Source organism: Vipera berus, assembly GCF_964194415.1.
Source record: "Vipera berus genome assembly, chromosome: 1".
NCBI lineage: Eukaryota > Metazoa > Chordata > Lepidosauria > Squamata > Viperidae > Vipera > Vipera berus.
In genome coordinates this window covers 116,718,824-116,743,508 of record NC_138202.1, presented here as the reverse complement: position 1 = coordinate 116,743,508, position 24,685 = coordinate 116,718,824, and the positions used below count along the sequence as shown (strand labels likewise).

Below are 24,685 nucleotides of genomic sequence, written 5' to 3'. Positions count from 1 at the left end.
AAGAAAAATAGGGAGGGGGGAAGACTCCAGTTGGATTAGACAACTCTTGATCTTTACATGATTTAATTAGCAATGAAACGGATATCCTTTTATCATGTTCAGCAGCACCCTATTAATCTAGCACCAATTAAAGAGTGGAACCCTGGATCAAATGAAACCCGGTTCCTTCATTTGACTCTACTCCATAACACTTACAGCACAATTTTCAGCATGTTAGTCCTCAGCTACACCCAGTGAAACTCACCACAAACTCATAAGAACCGAACCGAACAGGAATTCTTTATTGGCCAAGTGTGATTGGACACACAAGGAATTTGTCTCTGGTGCATAAGCTCTTAGTGTTCATATAAGCAACGAGTAATAAATCTTGATCATAGTTTATTTATTTATTTTATTTTAATTCCATTTATATCCCGCCCTTCTCCGAAGACTCAGGGCGGCTTTACAAACTTAGCAGTAGCCTTCATTCTATGTATATGCCTGCTTACATACATAGTTGTTAAGTCGTGTGCAGTCGCGTGGACACAATAACAAGTCAGCATCGTTCGGAATGTTATTTATTGTTTACAAGATGGAAAAGACGAAGCCCAACCCCTGGTGCCCCCTTTTAAACTACTGATGCCCCTGAAAATCAGCCAACCCGGTTGCTCTATTTTCTCGCCGGCCAGGTAACACCCAACCTGGCATTGTATCTTTCCCGCCGGACAGGTTGACCAATCTGGCCAGCTGACCGATGCCACCTGGTGTATGGTGTCAACACCAACCTGGCATCTCTCATACATAACAATAGTCATAAAATACACTCATCATAAATCATAAGATACAACATTCATAGCATACTAAATAAGCAATTAACATAAATCATACTAGGATACTAAATAAAACAATATAAATCATAAGATACAAGCAAATAAGTTAATAGTCATAAGATAACAACATAGGCAATAGGAAAGATGTGATGGATAATAGTAATACAGCCCTACTAGCTAGTTTCAGTGTTGTGGGAATTAGTTATTTACAGAGTGAAGGCATTAGGGGGGTGAGAACTGTCTTTTTGTCTAGTTCTTTTGGCATGCAATGCCCTATAGCATCGTTTTGAGGGGAGAAATTGAAACAGTTTGTGTCCAGGATGTGAGGGGTCTGTAGATATTTTCACAGTACTCTGTCAGTATTCTTGTACAGGTCCTCAATGGAAGGCAGGCTAGCAGCATCTTTTTTTTCTGCAATCCTAACTGGAAGCCTGTGTCTGTCTTGTTTGGTGGCAGTTCTAAATCAGACAGTTATAGAGGTGCAAATGACAGTTTCAATGATTCCTCTGTAGAACGGTATCAGCAGCTCCTTGGGCAGGATAGGTTTTCTGAGCTGGCACAAGAAGAACATTCTTTGTTGTGCTTTTTTGATAACATTTTTTGATGTTAGGTGTCCATTTTAAGTCTTGAGATATTATAGAACCTAGACACTTGAAGGTCTCTACTGTTGATACTTTGTTGTTTAGCATTGTAAGTATAAGAGGGCTTATACTAAGAATAAGAGGGCTTCTCGTAAAATCTACTATCATTTCTACAGTTTTTAGTGTGTTCAGTTCAAGATTGTTCTGACCGCACCACAAGGCTTGTTGTTCAACTTCCCATCTGTATACAGATTCATTGAAGAAAGTAAGAGTGACATCATTTCAGCTGAACTAGATTATATTCAGGATATTGCCCATCAACTTAAACTTCAAAAACTGTGCAAATGTATATTTTGTACATCTGTAAAAATCACTGCAGGAGTCAAACTTTTCACCATGTAATTATGGACAAGCAAGCAACAAATCTTCTTTACATTCCAATGGACTCTCTTTAGGAATATACCAGGGATGGGCAATTCTGCAACCTTTATGAACTGTAGACTTCAACTCCCAGAATAGCTGAATCAGCCATGCTGGCTCACAAATCCTGGGAGTTGAAGTCCACAGGTTATAAAGGGGTTATAGTTTGCCCCCCCACCACATATACCATCCCTAAAAGTATAAATAGCTTTGATTTTGGAATTGCATGCTTACACAGTTGTAAACTCTTCAAGGATGCAACTAATGAATATGTTTACATCTTCCCCTGTTGGAGATGGGACGATAGACAAAAAAACAAAAACAAAAGTTTGCATGGAATCTGTGTTTTTGATCAGCTTAAGTTCCCTAACAATATGGAATATTTTTGTTATATGCAAATTTCTGTTTGGGATCACAGTGATTATGCAACTGCTATTAAAGGCAGTTGTCAACTTACAAGTGGTCATTTAGTGACCATTGAGTGTTACAACAGAACTGAAAAAAGTGAGTCATGAACCATCTTCACATGTACCAGCATTCCTATTTCATGTGATCAGAATTCAGGTGCTTGGCAACCAGCCATGTATGTTGCACGCCAGGCTTGAGGCATGCCAGGCCTGCAGATTGTTATTTCAGACCTTCCCAGCTGGCTTTTAAAAAGTCAATGGGAGAAGTCAGATTCACTTAAAGACCATGTTAATCACTTAACCAAAAAACGTCATAAATTGGGCATAATTCACTTAACCACCTCACTTAGCAATGGATGTCCAAACTGCAGTCTGGTCCAAACTACAGGTAGTGTGTCAATTACATGTTTTATTAATAGTTTGTGTTGTAATTTTAGTAGCTGTTTTTCTTTTCTGTAGCATCAGATCTCCTACTTAATTTCATATTCGTCATAAAAACACAAACATTGTTTAGAATATAAACAGAAGAGCAATAAACAGCTTGCATCATTCACTGTAGGAAATGTACTTCCTCATAAATACGCTAATGCACAAACTCTTGCTTCTTGGGAAGCGTTATAATAACAGTTAAGTAAAATCGAAGAACTTTTAAAATTTGCCATCATTTCATTTAGTGTTTAAAGGCTGTAACTGAAAAATAAACAAGCTGGAAGACAAAATAAAGGAATATGAAATGCGTTGCTTCTCCTGAAACCTCTGTTGCCAACACTTCTCACATTTCCTTCTTGTTTTACTGATATTTGGTAACCATGTCATCATAGGTCGGTGGAGTAGTAGGAGGAGGATTTGGTTCAGGTGTGCCTGCTCCATCTCCAATGACTTGGTAAGGCACAAAATGCATGGTTGGCTGTAACAGAAAAGAATAGACAATACAAAACATACTCAGAGAGGCACCTATTACTCTGGGTAGGAGAAATAGATTCTCCAGTTGTGTCTTGTTAACTGTGATGCTGGGAATCTCACCAACAGGCTGAAATCCTTGATAGCTCAAAGTCCTGATAAAGAATTCTTTAAAACTATAAATTAACACGCAAATGATTTAGGGCCAGAGCATTTAAGTGACTTTTCCTGATTGAATCTGCCAGCCATATCCACATATTATATTGAATATAAACATTTTTCTAATATTTAACAATAACATCAGTATGTAATATCTTTTCTAATCAGCTCATTTTACATTTGCATTTGCAAAAAGTCATCTTATGTAGCTTAGTTTCCTCTCAGTATTCAAAACATTTCTTGTCAGTTATAGTTTTCTTAAAATTGATTACATTTAAATATCCAAAATATTTCATACATTCAAATCATCCCAATATTTTTACATTTCATATCCAAAATTTGAGGGGGAGTTTCACTCATATTTCTCTTTTTATTTTTTGTCTCCCAAATTCTGGTGATTCTCCTGACAGCTATATTGTCCATTTTATCAAATCTTCTTTCTTATCTTCCAAGTTTGTTTTGAAGTTCTGAAAGATGAAATGTTTTCCATTTCCAATGTTATAGCAAAATCTTGCAGATTTTTCTTTGTCTGCGTTAAAACTGTAATTTTCTTCATTTGTAGCCTCCATCTTTGGGTCACTTTCCTTTAGTTTTTGTTCTATTTTCTGATTTATTTGTTCATTCTTTGTCACCATTTTCTGAGAAATTTTTGATTGTGAGCTTAGGTCAAGGATGTTCTCATTTATATAATCAAAATTATTTTTAATCTCATTATTATTTGAATCAATTGTCATTTGAATTAGTTGCAACATAACATACATTTCTCCTGGAAGATATTTGTCTTGACTTGAAGTATTACTCCTGCAAATCTCTGATGTTCCAGACTGGGGATTTTAGAAAAGAATATTGTATGTGCTTTCTTACCACTTTTAGTTGTATATGCAACCTCCATTTTCATCAAACCAGCCAGTCTTAAATTCCAAGCACTATAGTCTTATATGTCTCTTATCTTTATAAACAATCCAAAATGTTCAACCACTTAAAAACAATCCAGTAATTTCCCTCCTAGAGGAATAGCCAAAAAGTCAAAGTTTTTCTTTCTTTCTCTGCAGACGATTCTTAAACTTAGATATCACAGTTCAGTACGTGTTTATTATCCAAGAAGGTCAGTAGTGTACATAACAATTGTATTTCTAATTCTGAAATATATAGTTCAGTGTATTTTCTTTCCTCTATTCCCACCTGTTCTCTGTTTAGCTAAGGTTCACTAGGATCAAAGGCATAAATTGTGCTCTGTTTCTGGGCATCTTGCCAATTTCTGAGGCAGAGTACCTGTAGTTCTATACACTGTTCCAGCTATGTAAGTAGCTGTTTATTTTTGAACTTTTAAAACAAAAAGATTATTTTCTTATAATTTCATCGATATTCTTTTAAATGAAAAATCTTAATAATTTCCATAGTTTTCAGTTTTATCCATAGATTTACATTAGTCAATTTCAGTGTGTTTCTGTCCCCCATAAAAATTAAATCGCTGCTTCCATCTATGGAAGAGTGGGGGTTGTAGTCCCCTTCCTTCTCACTTTCGGAGGATTTTTTGCTTCTTGGGGTTCTTTTTCCAGGAAATCACTTTCAAAATAGAGAAGATCAATATTGTCACCTAGCTCCAAAAGGCTGTTCACAGTTATTCTTAGTCGGTGCTTTTGGACTTTGGATGCCTGTAGCTTGGGCTAGTCACCAGAGTGTAGCTAGCCTTTCTCCTGTTCCCCCAGATCAAACAGATTGACCGCCATCCTTCTGTGATTGAATGGGGGGGCCTCCTTCTTCGTTGCCACTCCAGGGCAACTTTAGACCCATTTAGGGTCCCCAGGCATGGTGAAAACAGCCACGGGGTGCAGAGTTCCACAATCCCTCAACCGCATCGCTATGATGCAAAACCAGAAGCCCCTTGTGCATTAGTTTTTATTGCAGTTATATATTGCTTATATTTTATGTTTCTGTATTCATATGGTTACTGTGTTGTTGTAAACCTCCTAGGGTCCAGCTTGAGGAGCATATAAATAAACAAATAATATTCTTGTGATTTATTCACAAAAGGTATCAGATTATTAACTTATTTTAAAAATTTAAAGGCCCAAAAAAGATGCATTTCCCTCCAGGGAAGATTATTTTTGGGTGTCTGAAATGGCTTCAACTGGCAATTGTTGTGAATCAATACAAATGCTGATAAAGGAGACTATTCATAGTTCAGGATTGAAATGAGGGGACCTTTATGCTCTCAAAGCTTGTTTTACTGCAGATATTTTATTACCCAAATAATAAACCTGCACTGAAGATGTTATCTAATTTGAGTAATGAAATGTCTGTTACAAAACAATCAAGCTAGGGATCACCAAGGTCCCCAAAACAGGTATCTCTGCATACTGGTTTAGCTGTTTTTAGAGTTCTGTTTATTCAGGTCCAACCATATTTACCCCTTTCAGTCTTTGATCTCTCCCATTTTCTCCCTCTCATAATAATCTAAAACATTTCTGAAAGGCTGAGAGTATGTTTGTTATTGGTACAAAAAGAAGCCAATTGTCATTTCTGCTCAACAAGGGACAGACGTGGCTTTCTGCCCCACCACAGAACTTGCCAATGCAGAATGGAGGTACTTGGTTGGTAATTCAGTTGTTTTCAACTGTTTTTTTAAGATCTTTGTTAGACTCCCTTTATTACCACATCTCAATGCAGTAAAAGTGCTACACTCAATTTGCCAGCAAATTTGGAAAACTCAACAGTGGCCACAGGATTGGAAAAGATCAGTTTACATTCCAATTCCAAAGAAAGGCAGTGCCAAAGAATGTTCAAACTATCGCACCATTGCACTCATTTCTCATGCTAGCAAAGTCATGCTTAAAATCCTACAAGCTAGACTTCAGCAGTATGTGGATCGAGAACTACCAGAAGTACAGGCAGGATTTCGAAGAGGCAGAGGAACTAGAGATCAAATTGCCAACATACGCTGGATCATGGAGAAAGCTAGAGAGTTCCAGAAAAACATCTACTTCTGCTTCATTGACTATGCTAAAGCCTTTGATTGTGTGGATCACAACAAACTGTGGCAAGTCCTTAAAGAGATGGGAGTACCAGACCATCTTATTTGTCTCTTGAGAAACCTATATGTGGGTCAAGAAGCAACAGTGAGAACTGGACATGGAACCACTGATTGGTTCAAAATTGGGAAAGGAGTCCGGCAAGGCTGTATACTGTCGCCCTGCCTATTTAACTTATATGCAGAGCACATCATGAGAAAGGCAGGGCTAGATGAATCAAAAGTTGGAATTAAGATTGCCGGAAGAAATATCAACAACCTAAGATACGCAGATGATACCACTCTAATGGCAGAAAGTGAAGAAGAACTAAAGAGTCTCTTGTTGCGGGTGAAGAAGGAGAGTGCAAAACCTGGGTTGAAACTTAACATTAAGAAAACCAAGATCATGGCATCTGGCCCTCTCAATTCCTGGCAAATAGATGGGGAAGAAATGGAGGTAGTGACAGATTTTATTTTCCTGGGCTCCAAGATCACTGCAGATGGGGACTGTAGCCAAGAAATTAAAAGACGCTTGCTCCTGAGGAGGAAAGCCATGGCAAATCTAGACAGCACACTAAAAAGCAGAGACATCACCCTGTCAACAAAAGTGCGTATAGTCAAGGCTATGGTCTTCCCAGTTGCAATGTATGGCAGTGAAAGTTGGACCATAAGAAAGGCTGAGCACCAAAGAATTGAGGCCTTTGAACTATGGTGCTGGAGAAGACTCCTGCGAGTGCCTTGGACTGCAAGGCGATCAAACCGGTCAGTCCTAGAGGAGATCAATCCTGACTGCTCTTTAGAAGGCCAGATCCTGAAGCTAAAACTGAAATACTTTGGCCACCTAATGAGAAGGAAGGACTCACTGGAGAAGAGCCTAATGCTGGGAAAGATCGAGGGCAATAGAAGAAGGGGACGACAGAGAATGAGGTGGCTGGATGGAGTCACTGAAGCAGTAGGCGTGAGCTTAAATGGACTCCAGAAGATGGTAGAGGACAGGAAGGCCTGGAGGAATGTTGTCCATAGGGTCGCGATGGGTCGGACACGACTTCGCAGCTAACAACAACAATTACCACATCTATATTTGTACATCTTAGGGAGCATATGGTAGTCATGTATTCAGCTGTTGGTCTGGGATTTAAAAATGTTATTTTTAAAAAAATGAAAAAGACCTAATTTTTTTTCAAAGAATGGTAGCATTGTGAGAAAACATGATCAAGTGACAGATGCTTTAAATTAATGTAGTCACACTACAAAAGTAAATATATACATTTAGAACTGAGCCCTCTTAAATGAGGACATGAACTTCTGCATCATAAATTAAAAAGAGAGAACACAAACTGTGTTGCATTCATGACATTCCCTCTCTGGCAAAACTGAAGCTAGGAAAAAATTGCATCATCTAATTATTCATATGCAGAAGCAAATAACCATGGGGTGTTGGATCAAAATTCAAGTTTCTCCTAGTTATAAATGTTATTGAGTAACCTGAGTAGCCAATCTCACCTATTCTTCAAGGTAATAGCAAAGAAACAAGCAAAAGGTCGGGTTAGGTGGAGTGTAAATATAACGAAGAAAAATAGACAATCTTCTTCTTTAACTTCTTTAACAATAAGAACTGCTAAAGCTGGACTTCCGGTAGTGCTGCCGTGCCAAATGGCAGCGTTCCGAAGCCGCCCGATCCTGGGAAGCGTCAAAGCGCCCGGAGGCAGCGAAAATCAGCTGTCCCGCGGCGCTGGAGCTTCTCCCTCAGGAGAAGAGGGAGAGGCGAGCCTGCCTGGGTAGAGGTAGAGCTCCCCTGTGATTCTACCAAGTAGTTTGGGGGATAACAGGGTGAGCCCCCTCGGAGCCCAGGCTTTCTCCGCTCTCAGGACGTTTTCGCTCCAAAACGAGCGGAACCAGACGCAACAACTGCACCTGCTGCTTAGATGGGACTGTGAGTATTTTGTTCTTTGAGAAGCAGGCAGAGCAAAGCAGGAAGATCTGAATTTTTAAGTTGGATTATAACTTTAACTCAGCTTCATTATCTTCTTCAAGTTTCAAGTTTGAAATGGAGTAAAAATGGCGCTGGAATGTTTCTTTCCTGTGCGAAGTGAAAACTGTTATATTTTGCTATAATGCAAGAGATACAATTTGCAACTGACTTTACCCAGTATCGGATTTTGATTATTTGAAAGCCTGTTATCGAAGGTTAAGAACTTTGTGAGAATTTTTATTTTTTCTTCCCTTTTTCTTTTTTTCCTTTTTCCTTTTTTTTTGAACTTTGAAAGAGGAAATCGAATCCTAAGAGATGGCTGCGAGACATGGGGGAGGGCCTCTAATCTCTAAACCTACAGTACAACCATCCTCCCCCCCTACCTCCTGCATTTACACTGACAGATATTCAGCGAGTTGTGATGCAGTTAACACAAGTTTTGCAGCAGGAAATAAAGGAAACAAGGGAAGAATTTGTTAACCAAAACAACCAGATGAGGGAAGATATAGTGCTCGCACTTCAGGGTCTGGCTGTACATATAGAACGCCTGGATGTTCGTGTGGACTCAGCTATGGAGTATGTGGAGAATTTGGAAAATAAAATCATTGATGCTGAACAGAAGATTGACAGAGCAGAGGCTAAGATTGACAGAACAGAAGATGAGCTTATTATATTACATATAAGAATATGGAGTTTGCTTTGCGTATCAGAGGCCTCAAAGAGAATTCTAAAGAAGACTTGGAATGGGAAGTGGCACGAGCAGCGGCTCCTGTTTTGAAATGTGAACGTGAAGAATTACTTAAGGAAATGGATAAGACATTTAGGGTTAACTCCTGGATTGCTAGACAAAAAAATTTACCTAGAGATGGAGTGATTTATTTTTCCAGGAGATTAACCAGAAATTCTATTATCCAGGCTTTTTATCGGGAAAAATTTATTTATTTATTTATTTATTTATTTATTTGTTTTTATAAACCGCCCTTCTCCCGAGGGACTCGGGGCGGTGTACAGAGTAAGGTAGGTATACAGATTGAACAATAGTGAAAAACAATAGTAAAAACAAACTGGGACCCCAATTAAAGCTATCAGGCCAGGCCGGACTGCTGGAACAGGTAGGTTTTTAAGTCGCGCCGGAAGGTGCGGAGGTCGGGGGCCATCCGGATTTTGGTTGGCAAGCAGTTCCAGAGGGTTGGCGCACCCACTGAGAATGCCCTCCCCCTGGGGGCCACCAGCCGACATTCCTTGAGCGGTGGCACCCTGAGGAGGCCCTCTCTGTGGGAGCGCACAGGACGGTGGGGTGCTGACATTGGCAGAAGGTGCTCCCGTAGGTAGTCCGGACCCATGCCATGTAGGGCTTTGTATGTCATTGTTAGCACAAATTTCAAATTGCAGGCCAAGATATTATGATTTTAAAGGAGATACCTCCAAAAATTCTTAGAAAATGGAAAGATTTTGCCTTTCTGTCTGATGAGCTTAAGAAGCGACGAATCCAGTTCAGATGGGAAATACCTATTGGAATTGTGGTAAATTATGCAGGGACCAGATACAGATTGGATACAATTTTAAAAGCAAAAGATTTTTATACTAAGGTCCTGAAAGCAGGCTTACCATCGTCTCCTCGAATCAAAAGAATAGAAGTAAGACAAGAAGATAAACAATTGAGTGAAGGGGCAATGTCATTGCCTCTTGAGGAGATGCGGCAGGTGGAGTCTACGGAGCAGAGTTTGGCATTAAAGAAAGACCCAAAAGAACAGAGGATGACAAGAGCTGCATATAAGCGTATGGAAAAAGAGCAAAAACAAAAGCCTGCAACTGGCCCAGTTACGCAAGATGCGGCTGTCTCAGAGCTTGTGGGGGGAGTACGTCCGAAGAGAGCAATAGCTGATCTTTAGGCCATGTTTCAAAGGCTCATGGTCATCAGAGATGGTGAAGTTCCTGACAAATTCACCACAGAAAAGAAAGTCTGAAACAACATAAAAATGACGTTGTTTGTTTACAAGAGACACATATTGTATTAAGTTCTTTTTATTGGATTATATGCTCCAAGTCAACAATAGTAAAAATTCTTTAAATTTTTACATCAGAGACTAATCGAACTGGATTATAAATTTGTTACTATGATGGGGGACTGGAATGGAGTTTTGGTGCCGTTTGAAGACAAGAAGGGATCCTCTAAAAACTTTTTTAATTCGAAATTGCCTAAAGCTTTTTTTGATTTGAAGGAAGATCTGGAATTATGGCGGGAAAGGAATATGAGAGACAGACTTGTTCTTACAGAAAATATATGAAAGAATCTTTTGTTATAAATATGCATAGGTACCTTGATAGAAAAGGTTTGGGATGCTAGTCTTATTTTGAATCCATTGGATAATAGGGTATTATTGTAGATTGTGATGTTAAAGAAACTAATTTGATGTTGAATATAAGATGCTCCAAGTCAACAATAGCAAAAATTCTTTAAATTTTTACATCAGAGACTAATCGAACTGGATTATAAATTTGTTATTATGATGGGGGACTGGAATAGAGTTTTGATGCCGTTTGAAGACAAGAAGGGATCCTCTAAAAACTTTTTTAATTCGAAAGTGCCTAAAGCTTTTTTTGATTTGAAGGAAGATCTGGAATTATGGCGGGAAAGGAATATGAGAGACAGACTTGTTCTTACAGAAAACATATGAAAGAATTTTTTGTTACAAATATGCATAGGTACCTTGATAGAAAAGGTTTGGGATGCTAGTCTTATTTTGAATCCATTGGATAATGGGGTATTATTGTAGATTGTGATGTTAAAGAAACTAATTTGATGTTGAATATAAAAAGGATAGTTTGTTTATTATAGAAGAATGGGTGTCTAAAGTTTCGAATCTTGCAGAGATGTCTAAGATTTTTTGTGTATTTGAAAGATCATTCACAGGATATATTTCAGTTTGGAGGAGATGGATAGATTATATTTAGAACAAATATGGGACTAAAAAGTTCCATTTAGCTTATGAGTAGATTTTAGTGGGATATTGTTATTGGTACTTTGATTGTAGTTATGTTAAAGGGGAGTTAAAGCACATTATGAATTTGGTTAATTGTATACTTGCATAATTTTTATTTAGAATATGATTATTATAATTATAATCCTGTATTTAGCTCTGGGAAGTGGGTGGTTTTGGGGTGGGGGGGATTTGGGGGTAAAACTTTGTTTTTGTAAAACTTTTCAATAAAAAAAAGAACTGCTAAAGCTATTACTGAACTATCACATATTTACCTGGGCATCAGAACAGCAAGTTACCTGGCACCCAAAATGTGCAAGTGAATCAGTGATGCAAAATTCCAGCAGGCTGAACAAGAGCAGCACAATGGAGAGGCCATAACCGACACCCTGTAGAGTATGGAGACATGTGGAAAGATGGTTGTAATTTGCTGAGAAATTAATGTTGTGGTATGTATTTTATGTGCTGCACTATTAAAAGGGACTGGGAGGAAAAATTGTACTGGGAAAAACAGAGACAGTGTACAGGTAACCCTCGACCTAGAATCACAATTGGGATCAGAATTTCCATTGTTAAGCAAGGCATTTGTTAAGTGAGTCATGCATAATTTTACCTTTTTTGCCACTGTTGTTAAGGAAATCGCTGCAGTTAAGGGAATCCTACGGTTGCTAAGTGACTCCAGCTTCCCCACCCCCATCGTCTTTGCTGATCAGAAGCTGGCTGGGAAAGTCGCAGAGGGGATGTTGCAACTGTCCTAAATACATTGCTAGTAGCCAAGCACCCCAAGCTTTAATCATGTGACTGTGGGGACAGTCGTACATGCGAGGAGTGGTCATAGCTTTCAGTGCCACTGAAGCTTTGAATGGTCGCTAAATGAATAGTCATAAATTGAAGACTGCCTGTACAACCTATGTGATAGGAGAAAACCACACCAGGGAACTTTAGCACCTCTTATGTTTTGTAGCATTCTGAAGGGAAATTCCAGGTAACACTGAGAATCAAAGGGGGAATCAATAATATTTCAGAGCCACACATCAGGTTAAATCATTGCACAGTAGCACCTATTTCACCTGAGCCTTGTTTCTCCTTTATGCACCACAAAAAGCTGCTCATGTAGGATGAAGCAGAGAAGAAGAATCAACGCTCAGGCTAAATCATTAGTTTTACTGATGCAGAAGTTCTCAGCTCTCCTAACCAAACTGGTTAAAGCAGGAGTCCCCAACCACTGGTCTGTGGACCAGTACCAGGCCATGGCACACCAGCAACTGGTCCACACAAACAAGCACAAGTCCCATCTGTGGGATGCAAGCCTCCAATACAGAGAAAAACCTTTCTCTATGGAACTGGTCCCTGGTGCCCAAAAGGTTGGGGACCTCTGGGCTAAAGGATATTGTCCATGCTAGAAGGTGGTAGCAGAAGGCGGCCAGACTGGAGCCATTGTAGGAATGTGGAAGTTGAAGGCCCCGAGCCAGACCATGGTAAGGACATCCCATAATAATGTCAAAGGTTGCCTCCCAGCTGTAAAGGGCATAGTATGATGTACATTACTTTATCATTCTTATGTGATAGGTCTAAGGCAGTGGTGTCAAATTGCCGGCCCGCGGCTGGATGCATCAGAGAAACTGCGCCCACTCCATTGCCGGCAATGAAAAAAAAGTCACAATATGTTGTGACACGTCATGTGACATTGCGAGTTTGACATCCCTGCTCTAAGGGTATTTAAGCCATAATCTTTCTTAATTCTAGGCTCTTTGGCATTCTGCCAGCCAGGTGACCAGTGATCACTCTAGCTTTGCATGTCGGTGAAAGATGCTCTGTTTTATCTTCAGTCCCTCTGCTTCCTTATTTAAAGGGCCATGTTCCCCAAAACAAGGTATTCGTGTTATGATGACTCAAACACGGGTGAACATTTTTGGGTGCATGTTCTCCTGAATTACACCAAGAGTCACAAGGGACTGGACGAGGAAAAGCAAAAGGCCTCCCCACTGTCCTAATATATCCAGTCTTGGTCACCTGGCTTTATCTCCAAGATAATGGGTGAAGGGAAATAGTTTTTATACACCTTGAGGCTTTTGTAGGATGAGGTCAGTATACCAATACAGTTATTAATGACTTAAGGCTTCAAATCTTATCCATGGGCTGAGGATAAGGTAAAGGCAACTTCATGGGGAAATTGGCATTAAGAGAGTATGGTTAAGGGCAACAATGTGATTTAGATTCAGTCAGTCTAAGATATATTGTTTCTCTTCATCAATAAGGATGCAGCTATATCTATTTTCTTTAGCCAAGTTCTTTCCAATCATCTGTCAAGTTGAAAAGGGGAAAAACTCTGGATGTGATACTATTATGATTTAACACTCATAAGAAAGCACTTTACAAAATAGTAAAAAAATCAAGCCGTTGGTCCTAAGTATTGGTATGGTTCTAAACTGTCCACACTTCAGAACTTACCTAAAATTCAGTTTTCTAAAACTGGGTGGCAAATGCAAAGAAGGGATGATGATGTGGGGGTGGCAGGACGTACCTTGATGACCAGAAGATTGCTTGCTCTTATTTAACCAATGAAATAGCACTCATGTCTTTGGGACTTAAGATCTATTCAAGCAAAGGTTTCAAACAAAACTCAAAGGGTATCCCAGCAGCATACATAATCTCCTTCGGGATTCTGCACATGAAGCCAAAATTTAAGACCAGATTGGTTTACTTACTATTATAAGAGATATCCTTGGCCAGCCATCAAAGAAATAGTACTGATGATCATCTCAGATATATACAGCATGATACCAATTAATGCCATTATAGCACTTGTGATGTTCAATCCTACACTAGATTTCACCTGAAACATCAATACACCAGAAGAAGAGAAATTACAATTATGGTGTCAGCATAAGTCATATTATATGCAAAACATAAAAACAATTAGCCCCAACTATGGTAAAAACAGTGACAGAGAATTCAACGTATGTGTTTAATGACACATAACCAGTCAGTGGATGTCAGCCTCCATTGAAGGCCAGGTGGTTAACAGTGACAGGAAAACTGGTAAGGTTTATTCACCCAATAACATTCTGGTAAAGAAAGAGATCCCACACTGTTTATTCTAGGACACAATGCACTCTAAGCATTAAATGTTAAGGTCAAATGTTCTTCTAGCTATACAACATTACAGAGAGGCAACTAGTGAGATGGGAATGGAGAAACCCTTGGAGTCACTTGTGAGAATTCTGAATGTTCAAAAACTGCTCTGTTTTTAGTTCTCCTCTGTCAGGAATGTAGTATTTTTCTATCAAGATGGTTGTTTTCCTTCTCTTGAATCCACACTAAGTTCCTTTACAAGACAAAAACATTTCTATGTTGCTATGAACACTTTAAACCAAGGAGAAACAGGAGAGAAGCAAGTTCTTTGCAGGAGGGCTATCATCAGCTCTCTCCTCTATTTGATTCCCAGGATGAGATCCATTGTTCTGTTTCAAGTAGAGATGTGAATGCTGATCCCTCTTGAAACAGCCAGAATAAACTCAAATGAAATGGGAATAACAAATCACTTTATTTCACATGCGTTCAATGTCAATAACTCACGGTTACAGTAATGGTCCATCCGGAATGCAAGGTTGTAATCTGAACCCATCTCATTAGGCAAAAAAATGATGAACTTTCCATCCTGTGCAAAGTTACATGTTGAAAATGGAGCTTGATATCCCCAGCCACACCAAGGTTCATCCAGAGAGATAGTACAAAGACAAAGGCAGGAAGTCCTGCCATAAACTATGAAAGCTCCATCCACTTAACTAGAAAGCATGGTATTCACTATACAGCTAGACTACAATTCCCGTAAGGCATCTCTTGAAGAAATAACATTTAACCCTGTAAATGCTACATGTTCTTACATACAATGCTACTAAGGGCATTGTATTAACCCTGTAAATGCTGTATACACTAACACAGTTCTTAATTCCTAAACTAGGTATAAAATGGAGCTGCTGAATATATACTGGTCCAGCACACCCACACTTATTCCATACTTTTATTCCTAATACACTGAGCTTCTTTCTAATGTTGCTTCCATGTAGGATTACTGCTGAAACAGGAACTTCTGTCAACATGGAGGAGAAGAAGGAGAAGGAGGCATGTTGGCAGTCTGGTTCAAGACTAAAGAATGCAAGAACACACCTCTTTGTTCAGCACTAGCACCATTACCAGTAGCCACTAAGGAAGCTCTGGTAGAACAAGCATCCAGATCATGGTCACTGATTCTTTCAGGCTTCTCTCATTTTCATCATGCTACTGACTGGACCTGCAGTGTTGCAGGTTGCACATCAGGAAGGGAACTTGGGAAGAAGCCCATCACAAAATGGAGACCAGGGGAGGCTACAATTCTGGATGGTTGGAACATTCTCTATTTTTGACATAGAACTTTTAATGGAAGCAAAGCTTGGAAGCAAAAGTTAATCAAAGAAGAAAAGGGGGCGGGGAGGTTAGTTTGCTTTTCTTTCCCAAATGTTGATTTAAGCCTGAGCGGTATCTGAAGGCAATGGACAATATAAAGAGTGCTAAGTGATTATCAAGAAACAGCATAAAAGAAGTTCAAATGCTATACAGCTTTCTCACCAAAGCACGATTTGGACGGTTCGCAGCTGCTACACAAAGTGATCCAGAAGAAATGAACTATGGAATAAAATAGAATTTTTTTTTAGTACACTGGAAATATCAACAGAAAAAATATCAGAAAAGAAGGCTGCAATGCAAACAGGACCTTTATTGGTATCCGTTAGCCATTAATACAATGGTGCATGACTGAATAGGAATGTGCACATACTTACAAATATCCCTCCCCAAAAGGGGTAACCTCTAATTCCTGATAAGGTAAGGTAGTAAGAAGGAAAGAGACAAAGCAAGACAGCCCCAAAGCCAATGTGGATCAACCCAATCATGATCTGGACAGCCTACGGAAGGAAAACACAAAATAACAAAAATTAATTCTCTGAATCTGAGAAAGAGAAACATTCTAATTTGTTAGCACTCCAGGAAAGGCATCACTTTCTATCCCTCTTGAAAGGTCCTTGAAAGGGGTTGGGGCTTCTAAGCTTCCAGGGGAGGTGTTGACCCAAGGCCTGCTTTCCTATGGTGAAAAATCCAAATGGGGAGAAGGGACAATTTGAGACACGATTCTTACTATGTTCTGGACATTTACTCCAGATTATGATCTAGATTCACCTACAGTGAGGCTGCTCTTGTCAGGAAGAAGGTCTGTATGAATATCAAGATGGGCCTCTGAGGAATGCCACTTCTCTCATTACAGACTCCTCTGCAACAGGAAGTTAAGCATGGTCATAAGACAAAGCAACATCAACCGGCTTGGGCCAGAGCCAATCTATTTCCAGGTTCTTCTGGAGAAATGCCCAAGAGTTGCACTTCTCCAAGGGAAGGGAGAAAAAGATCTGGCTGAAACTATGGCTGAGCTCCACTTTTTCACTTAAAGAGCAAAGCACAGGAGTGCATATCTGAGTCAGAACATTTTGAAGAAAGACAAAAGAAACTACCAGGAAGAACAGATGTTTCTGGAGTATATTCCAGAGCCAGACAAAATCCAAAGCCAAGTTCCAGAACTTCAATATGGGGCTCTCAGGTCTCCACATAGCTCTAAAACCTTAACGGTCTTCAAATAGGCACATGGCAAAGCATGCGTACCCCAAGCACTTTGATCTCAGCACTGAGGAATCTCTCCATAGGACCCTCCTGGGGGGCTTGTTGAGGAGCACTGGTGGAAATTCCAAGTTGCTGAGCTCCACACTGAGGATATGGAGTTGCTCCAGATGCCTGAAGAACAACACCGGGCAATCCAGGGGCCATTTGGATTGCGTTCGCTCCATTAGAGGGTATGACAACTATGGTTCCACTGGCCATGCTTGCTGGAAATGTTGCCATAGCTAAGATACCTGCAAACAAACAAGTGAGGAAATTTAATATCTTAACATCAAGGAGGCAAGCCCCAGTTCTTCTCATTAATCTCACTTTAGGAGATAACATTTGCCTGCAGTTAAGCTGCAGAAGATTGCCAGAAGGCTTCATGGAGCCAGGTACTAAACAGATGCAACTTTCTCAGGGGTAAAAATCCTTCTTTTCCCCACCATTCAGCCAGAACCGAAGAAGCTTGTTGGATGAGAAGCAAAACCTTTTCAAGTAAAAAACCAAGAAAGTCCAGTTGCCTTTTGAAAAACTCCTTTGGGACAACCATGACCTGAAGGGCTGAGAATCTCCTCAGAGAGAAAAAGGTAATCAGAACACAGAGAATATGCTTATATTCCATTTTTATATTTTTATATTCCATTTTTCAATGCAAAAAGTGTCTTTTTAATCTTAGCACCACCTCAGATCTAAAGGCATCAAGCATGCATGATCATGCCGACTGTCACCTTCAAGCGTGTTCATACCGATTTGGACAGAACAAGTTACTGTAAAGCAGTGGTTTCCAATCTCTGCGGCTCGGAGGTGCAGGGGGGAGGGGAGGGAGAGAGGGAACCGGCCCAACTCCGAAAAGGCCATGGCCCGGGGGTTGGAGACCGTTGCTGTAAGGGCCACAAGAGCAGGAATCTGTATCCCAGCTTTGCTTCACCGATATGGTGAGGTTTCTTTTCAGAACACAAATGGAGCATCAGCCTGGGTTTCCTAAAAAAACTCCGGACATCCCCAGAAAGCAGTAAAGCCTCAACTTCCATCGACATTTAATAGCCCTCCGGATGTTTAAACCCCTGACCCAATGGCCCGAATTAATCCCACGGTTGCGATTTGTACAGACCTTAAGAGGAAGCTACTTTCTTTCCTCACCTTCCTTCCTGACTTCCTTCCCTCTTGGAAGTCAAACTTAAGGGGAGCTCCACCCACCCACCCACCCACCCACCTTTGAACGGCGAACTTCACATATTGAGTCTTTGTAAGTTTATAGGGCGCCTGTGTGCGTATTGGCCACTTCCATTATGGCAAGATTGTTTGCAAACTCTTTCCTGTCCGCTAATTCTCCTCTTAAATGCTCCCATCGAGAAGACCTGCGGTGACTGCGTGGCTGAAAAGACCGCGGGTGGATGGCTGCAGGGGAGAAGCGGCAGTCAAAGTGCAAAGTCGCGTGGTCGCACAGAGAGACGGACACTTGAGCTGGGTAGTATTTCTTTTATTCGGATCAGGAATGAATCTGAGAGAAAGGGGTTTACCTGGTGTTTCTTATACCTGCCCAGGTGAATGATGACCAATAGATTTGAACCTGGGCTTCCCGCCAGTGCGTGTGGCCAATAGGTTTAAACCCTGGCTTCCCGCCAGGATTGACCACGCCTGGAGCTGTCAGACTTGCTCCATCCGGCTTTTCCCGCCTTCGCGGTTATTGCCTGGAACTGTCCAGCTCCCTGCTGCGCTGGCATTTCCTGTGTATGCTAGCAGCATACACTACACCCCTTCCCCCATAGTGAGGACTTTCCTCTGTCAAACCATCTCCAACTATATACACATATTTACAAAACATGGTTACATGGATACACTTAGTTGTTCAGTTGCCCCCCCTATGAGCGTACATAGTCAGCGAGGTAGCTTGGCGCTTTGTGTGGCCTACTTGACCTTCTTGGTACAGGTTCTCCAGGAGGTATGGTGGCATGGCTATTCTCTCCTTCCTGAAGCTCCTGTTGAGGAAGGTTGCTGTGTGTCTGTGTGTGTGATTTGCTGATTCCTGGTGACTGCCTGGTTTCTCTATCAGGCTCCTGCCTGTACAGGGGTTGCCATTGCTCCCCCCCAACCATCCTCCTTGGTGAATGTGTTTGTATTGGCTTTTGTGTTGGATCTTCCTCCTCACCCCCCAGTGTGTCCTCTGCCACCCTTTCAGGAGTCCTTTTCCTCAGTTGATCCAGATGCCTTTTCCACAGGAGTCCCCCCTCCACCCTTAATCTGTAGGAAAGGGGCCCTGTTTGCTCTATAATTTCCCCTGGCACCCATGGATAACCCGTACTGTAGTTCCTGGCCCAAATGAGGTCCCCTGAGGTAAAATGTGTCTTGATGTTGGGGTTCCCCGTGTCTGCGGCTACTCTGTCTGGATGAAGCCTGTCTAAAGTTGTAATGAGGCGTCTCCCCCATCTGAGTTCCGCTGGGCTTTTGCCTGTGGCAGTGCAAGGTGTTGCGTGTTGGTGAAGGAGGAATGTGGCTAGTCTTTGCTTCCAATCTCCCTGTACTATGCGCTTGAGTGCATCTTTTGTTGTTCTCACGAATCGTTCTGCCAATCCGTTACTGGCAGGGTGGAAGGGGGCCGAGGTGACGTGTCTAATCCCCAAGGTCCTCAGGAACACCTGGAAATCCGAGGAAGTAAATTGCGTTCCATTATCTGACACGATTACATCAGGCAACCCATGTGAAGCGAATATCCCGCTCAATGCTTGGATGGTCCCTGCTGATGTCATGCTGCTTACAGGTACCACCTCAAGCCATTTTGAATGACTATCCACAACTACCAGAAATGTGTGACCTTGGAATGGGCCAGCGTAGTCTATGTGCACCCTGGACCAGGGTGAGTGTGTTTCCTCCCACTTATGGACTGGTGCATGTGGTTGTTCTGGCCGTGTCCTCTGGCATGTGTAACACCCCGCTACCTGTGCTTCTATCTCCTTGTCCAACCCTGGCCACCACAGGTAACTCCTTGCTAGAGCCTTCATTCTTACTATCCCTGGGTGTCCTTCATGTAGTGATTGGAGAACTCGTTCCCTGAGCCTTGTGGGAATTATGACTCTGTTTCCCCACAAAAGGCACCCTTTGTGTGTGGACAGTTCAAACCTTCTTGAGAAGTAAGCAGTGAACTCTTGCCCTGGTGATTTGTCTTGCCACCCACTACTCACCCACGAATGAACCCTGCTCAGAACCTTGTCTTTTGGTGTCTCTGTGGCTATGTCCTTCGCGTTGAGGGGGCATTCTGGCAGTTCTTGGATTGCCAGGATTTGGGCAGCCGGTGCTGGGTCCGGCTCCCTGTCCATTAGGGGCAGTCTGCTGAGACCATCAGCATGCCCCATCTCCTTCCCTGGTCTGTGTAACAATTTACAAGAATATGCAGAGAGAAATATTGACCATCTTAGCATTCTAGGTGACAAAATCTGTGGTGTTTGTTTCTCAGTTGTGAATAGTCCTAATAAAGGTTTATGGTCTGTGAAGATTATGAAATCTCTGCCATACAGGTAATCATGAAATTTCTTTACTCCAGCAACCACTGCCAGTGCCTCCTTGTCTATCTGGGCGTAGTTCCGCTCTGCAGCTGACAGGGTTCTGGAGTAGTAGGCGATGGGAGCCTGAGTTCCATCCTCCTTGAGATGGCTGAGCACTGCTCCAATCCCATAAGGGGATGCATCGCACGCAAGACAGATTGGCTGATCCTCCCTGAAATGGGTGACAGTGGCATCGCTTGCTAACATGTTTTTTAGTGTTTGGAATGCTTTTGCATGTTTGTCAGTCCATTCCCAATGCGCTTGCTTGTCAAGTAGCCTATGTAGGGGTTCTGCAATTGAGGCTTTGTGAGGCAGGAATGTGTGGTAGAAATTGAGGAGCCCCAAGAACGCCTGCAATTCAGGCTTGTTTTTGGGAGCAGGGGCTTCTTTGATTGCCCTCACCTTTGATGCAGATGGGTGGATGCCTTGAGCATCTATCCTGAACCCCAGGAATTCTGTCTCTGGGACCCCAATCCTGCACTTCTCCCTTTTGAGTTTGAGACCTGCCCCCCTGAACCTCTCAAGGACCGTCCTTAAACGGGTCGCCAGCACGTCCGGGGAGCTGGCTGCGATCAGGACGTCATCAAAATAAGGGCAAACCCCTGGTATTCCCTTAAGCGTCCTTTCCATCACCTCCTGAAATATCCCCGGCGCTACGCTAACCCCAAACTGCAACCGGTCTACCCGGAACGCTCCCTTGTGAGTGATGATCGTTTGTGCTCTAGCAGCCCCTGGGTCTACCGGCAATTGCTGATAAGCTTGGGCGAGGTCCAATTTAGCGAACACCGACCCGCCTTGTAGGGACGCTAAGATGCTGCTGACTGCAGGGACCGGATAGGAATGGGCACTTAAAGCTCGGTTTATCGTCCCTTTATAATCAGCGCAGATACGAATTTCCCCATTTGCTTTAATTGGCGTTACGATGGGAGTTTCCCAATCTGCTCCATCCACTGGTGTTAACACTCCCTGGTCTACCAGCTTATCCAATTCCCGCTCTATCTTTTGCTTTAATGCGAATGGAACACGCCTCGCCTTCATCCTTATGGGTTGTACCTGGGGATCTAGTCTAAATGAGATTGGGGGACCCGTGTACTTTCCCAACTGCCCATCGAACACGTCCGCGAATTCCTCGCAGACTGCTTCTAGGGACAAATGGCTCCGTGTTTGATTAATCCCTGTGATTTTGATGCCCAAAGCGTTAAACCACCCTAACCCCACAAGGCTAGTCCGCTGGCCCTCGATGACCAACACACTTAATTTACCCTTGAATCCCTTGTACTGCACCCACAACAACACCTCCCCCCGGATTTTGATCGGTGAATTTTGAAAGTCAGTGAGGGTCAGTCTGGATGTTCTCAAGGGAACCCGTTGGCCGCTCCGCTTGCAAATGTCTAAAAACGTTCTGGCGGAGATGATGGATACGGCTGACCCTGAGTCCAGCTCCATCAAGCAGGGGACCCCTTGCAGCTTCACCCTCAGTTTTATTTTTTGGGCTAGCGCCGCAGGAGCCCCTGTTTTGAAAACGCCCGGCCGTCCCGACGTGTGACTCACAGTCAGACCCAACGACCGCTTCCCAGTACCTGTGGCATACTGGAACTCAGCTTCCACCTCGTGTAGGCTGTCCCGCTGCTTGCCTCTGCAGACCGCCGCGATGTGCCCCGTTTTTCCGCACGACCGACACTTCGCTGATTTGAAACGGCAGGTAGACCGGAGATGCTGTCCTCCACAGCTTGCACAGCGGGTAGACCGGGAGCCGCTCGTGCCACAGCCAGAGCACTGGGTAGACCGGGGCTGTCCGTAACCGCTGTTTTGGGTAGACCGGGAGTTGCAGCCGCAATGCTGGGTAGACCGAGGGCGATTCGCGCTGTGACCGTGAGGCTGGGTAGACCGGGGTCCGCTCGCTCCGCATCTGCACTCCTGGTCTCTCTCGCCTGCCGTGGTTGGTCTCGGTTCTTTCCTGTTGTCTCGGTCGGGGTTGAAGGATCGCTGAGGTCGGTTGATGGCATCCACCTCCAGCTCTGCCCCGTCTGCGTCGGTGCCTCTTCTCACCTGGTGGATGGATCCGCCTTCCCTCGTCTCGGGCTCCTCGGCTGCATCCCAGGCTAGGAGTTCGTCTTGGACATCCCTCAGGGTCAGTTTCTGCTTAGCAAAAAGTTTCTGGCGCAGCTTCCTGTCCCTCACCCCGCAAACAAGCCGATCCCGCAGCCTAATTTCTAGATTTTCGAAATTGCAGAGGCGAGCTGCCAGCCTCAGAGCTGCCATATACTGTTTGGCAGACTCACCTGGTCGCTGATCCCGTTTTTCAAAACGATACCGCCAGGCGATCTCGGACGTCTCGGGCTTGAAATGTTCAGACAGTTTCGCCAGCAATTCGTTGTAGCCGACCGAGTGGATGTCATCGGGTGCGCAGAGGCCGACCGCCAGCTGGTAGGTTTCTGTGCCGCAGCTGCAGAGCAGTACCGCCGCTCTCTGCCGGTCCTCCTTCACCCCGTTCGCCCTCAGGTAGCATTCTATCTGCCCCACGAAGGCTTCCCACTCCTCAGGGCGGCCGCTATTGAAAAGGGGATACTGACCCAGTTGTGTCATCTTGTCGTCTCGGTTGTCCTGCGTCTGGATCCGGGGCTGCCGATTGGATTCTGTCCGTGGCTAGCGTTGTCCGATGCAGGATCCCACCTTCGTCGCCAGTGCAAAGTCGCGTGGTCGCACAGAGAGACGGACACTTGAGCTGGGTAGTATTTCTTTTATTCGGATCAGGAATGAATCTGAGAGAAAGGGGTTTACCTGGTGTTTCTTATACCTGCCCAGGTGAATGATGACCAATAGATTTGAACCTGGGCTTCCCGCCAGTGCGTGTGGCCAATAGGTTTAAACCCTGGCTTCCCGCCAGGACTGACCACGCCTGGAGCTGTCAGACTTGCTCCATCCGGCTTTTCCCGCCTTCGTGGTTATTGCCTGGAGCTGTCCAGCTCCCTGCTGCGCTGGCATTTCCTGTGTATGCTAGCAGCATACACTACACAAAGAATTAATTCCATTTTTTTTTAAGAAAAAGTAATCAGAATCTACTCACGACAACCGCTCAGGACGACACACAACAGGGAAAAGCAAAGTAACTTAACGGAAACAAGTGGAGGGTGGGGTTCTTCCGCCTAATACGGTAAAAGGAGCGATTTACTCATAGCTTAATCAAAGAGTCCTGAAAAAAACCTCTTTCTTGCCTCTTTAACTGTCGAAACAAATACAGTTTGGGGCTAGGAACCTTTTGCTTATTCAGAGACGAGAGGAAAATTTCCCAAGTTTCGAAGGTCCTGTTATTCCCGGGCTAAAACGAACCACTGAAATCAAAAGCCTCCCTCGACCTTATTTCCTTCCAAAGTACGCAAGTCCCACGCTTGAAGTCTCTCGTTTTCAACCCCTCGGAGTCTTCTACAACCCTCGCAGGAATCGCCAGAAGAAAACCAAGAGGACGCGCACTGCAACCGCAGCTTCCCCGTCCGTTCCCTCGGGGCTCTTTAAGTAGCCCTCGTCCGGCAGGAGAGGATTTCCCGTCCCCCCCCCCCCACTTCCTCCTGTTCCCTCCACTGGCGCTCTCTGTAGCTTTCGGTTTGCTCTTTTTGGCCCTTGAACAGGCAAAGCCGCAGTGGAGGGAGTCGCTCCCAGCCTCCGACTGCGCTCCTTGCGGAACTCTCCTTGTAAACCTCCGAGGCCGCTGAGACATCTGGACCACCATATCGTTTGGCCACTAAGCAGATGCCAAAGGCAAATCCCCTCCGTGCATTGGCAGAGTTAGCATATGGGTTAATCTATTATGTTTCCTTTTGCACTTTTTTAAACTGAACATTTGCATTTGTCTGAAATGGTATAGGGTTTCCTGCCTGAGCAGGGCGTTGGACTAGATGACTTCCAAGGTCCCTTCCAACTTTACTATTATGATTATGATTACCCCGTAATATAGAGAGAAATTTCTGCTCTATTGGAGAGTCCTGATCCTCCTATTGCTAATTTGTATCGGCCTATGCCACGAACCTCGGGGGGGGGTGTCTGTGTGTAGAGCAGGTAGCTTCAATGTTATAGTGTTTTGGAAGGGGAGTCAGCTTCTGCCCCCCCCCATGAGCTAGGCTATTCCCAGATTGCTAATGCTATTTTTTTTCTGTTTCATGTAAAAAGCTCTCTAAGGGGCTTCTGGTCAGTCCTATCTTTTCTCTAATCAAGGAAGTCAATTTAG

The 24,685-nt window shown here is 43.1% G+C and overlaps 2 protein-coding genes across 3 annotated transcripts in view; both read right to left on the bottom strand.

Annotated features, from left to right (window-relative positions):
- Positions 1–543: 543 nt before the first annotated feature.
- LOC308669228 (membrane-spanning 4-domains subfamily A member 8-like) lies at positions 544–23,868 on the bottom strand. The gene is made up of 7 exons (XM_081329831.1): positions 23,820–23,868; positions 16,928–17,175; positions 16,060–16,182; positions 15,848–15,904; positions 13,948–14,075; positions 11,515–11,628; positions 544–3,124 (listed from the first exon to the last, which is right to left on the bottom strand). The coding sequence occupies exons 2-5, from the start codon at positions 17,162–17,164 to the stop codon at positions 13,950–13,952; spliced, it is 543 nt and encodes a 180-aa protein (XP_081185957.1). The 5' UTR covers positions 17,165–17,175; positions 23,820–23,868; the 3' UTR covers positions 544–3,124; positions 11,515–11,628; positions 13,948–13,949.
- The window catches only part of LOC308669216 (membrane-spanning 4-domains subfamily A member 15-like), a 42,513-nt gene continuing 18,371 nt past the window's right edge, over positions 544–24,685 (bottom strand). For both annotated transcript variants that reach the window (XM_081329809.1, XM_081329810.1), the window contains exon 8: positions 544–3,199. The gene's annotated coding sequence lies outside the window, so the exon portion shown is untranslated. The remainder of the gene's footprint in view (positions 3,200–24,685) is intronic.

What these genes read in the sequence shown, in the direction of transcription:
- LOC308669228 (XM_081329831.1), bottom strand. Translation starts at nt 17,164, where the DNA reads ATGGCAACATTTCCAGCAAGCATGGCCAGTGGAACCATAGTTGTCATA. An exon ending in CCTTTTGGGGAGGGATATTT is followed by an intron (nt 15,905 to 16,059) that starts GTAAGTATGTGC and finishes TTTATTCCATAG; the next exon opens with TTCATTTCTTCTGGATCACT. An exon ending in ACCGTCCAAATCGTGCTTTG is followed by an intron (nt 14,076 to 15,847) that starts GTGAGAAAGCTG and finishes TTGATGTTTCAG; the next exon opens with GTGAAATCTAGTGTAGGATT.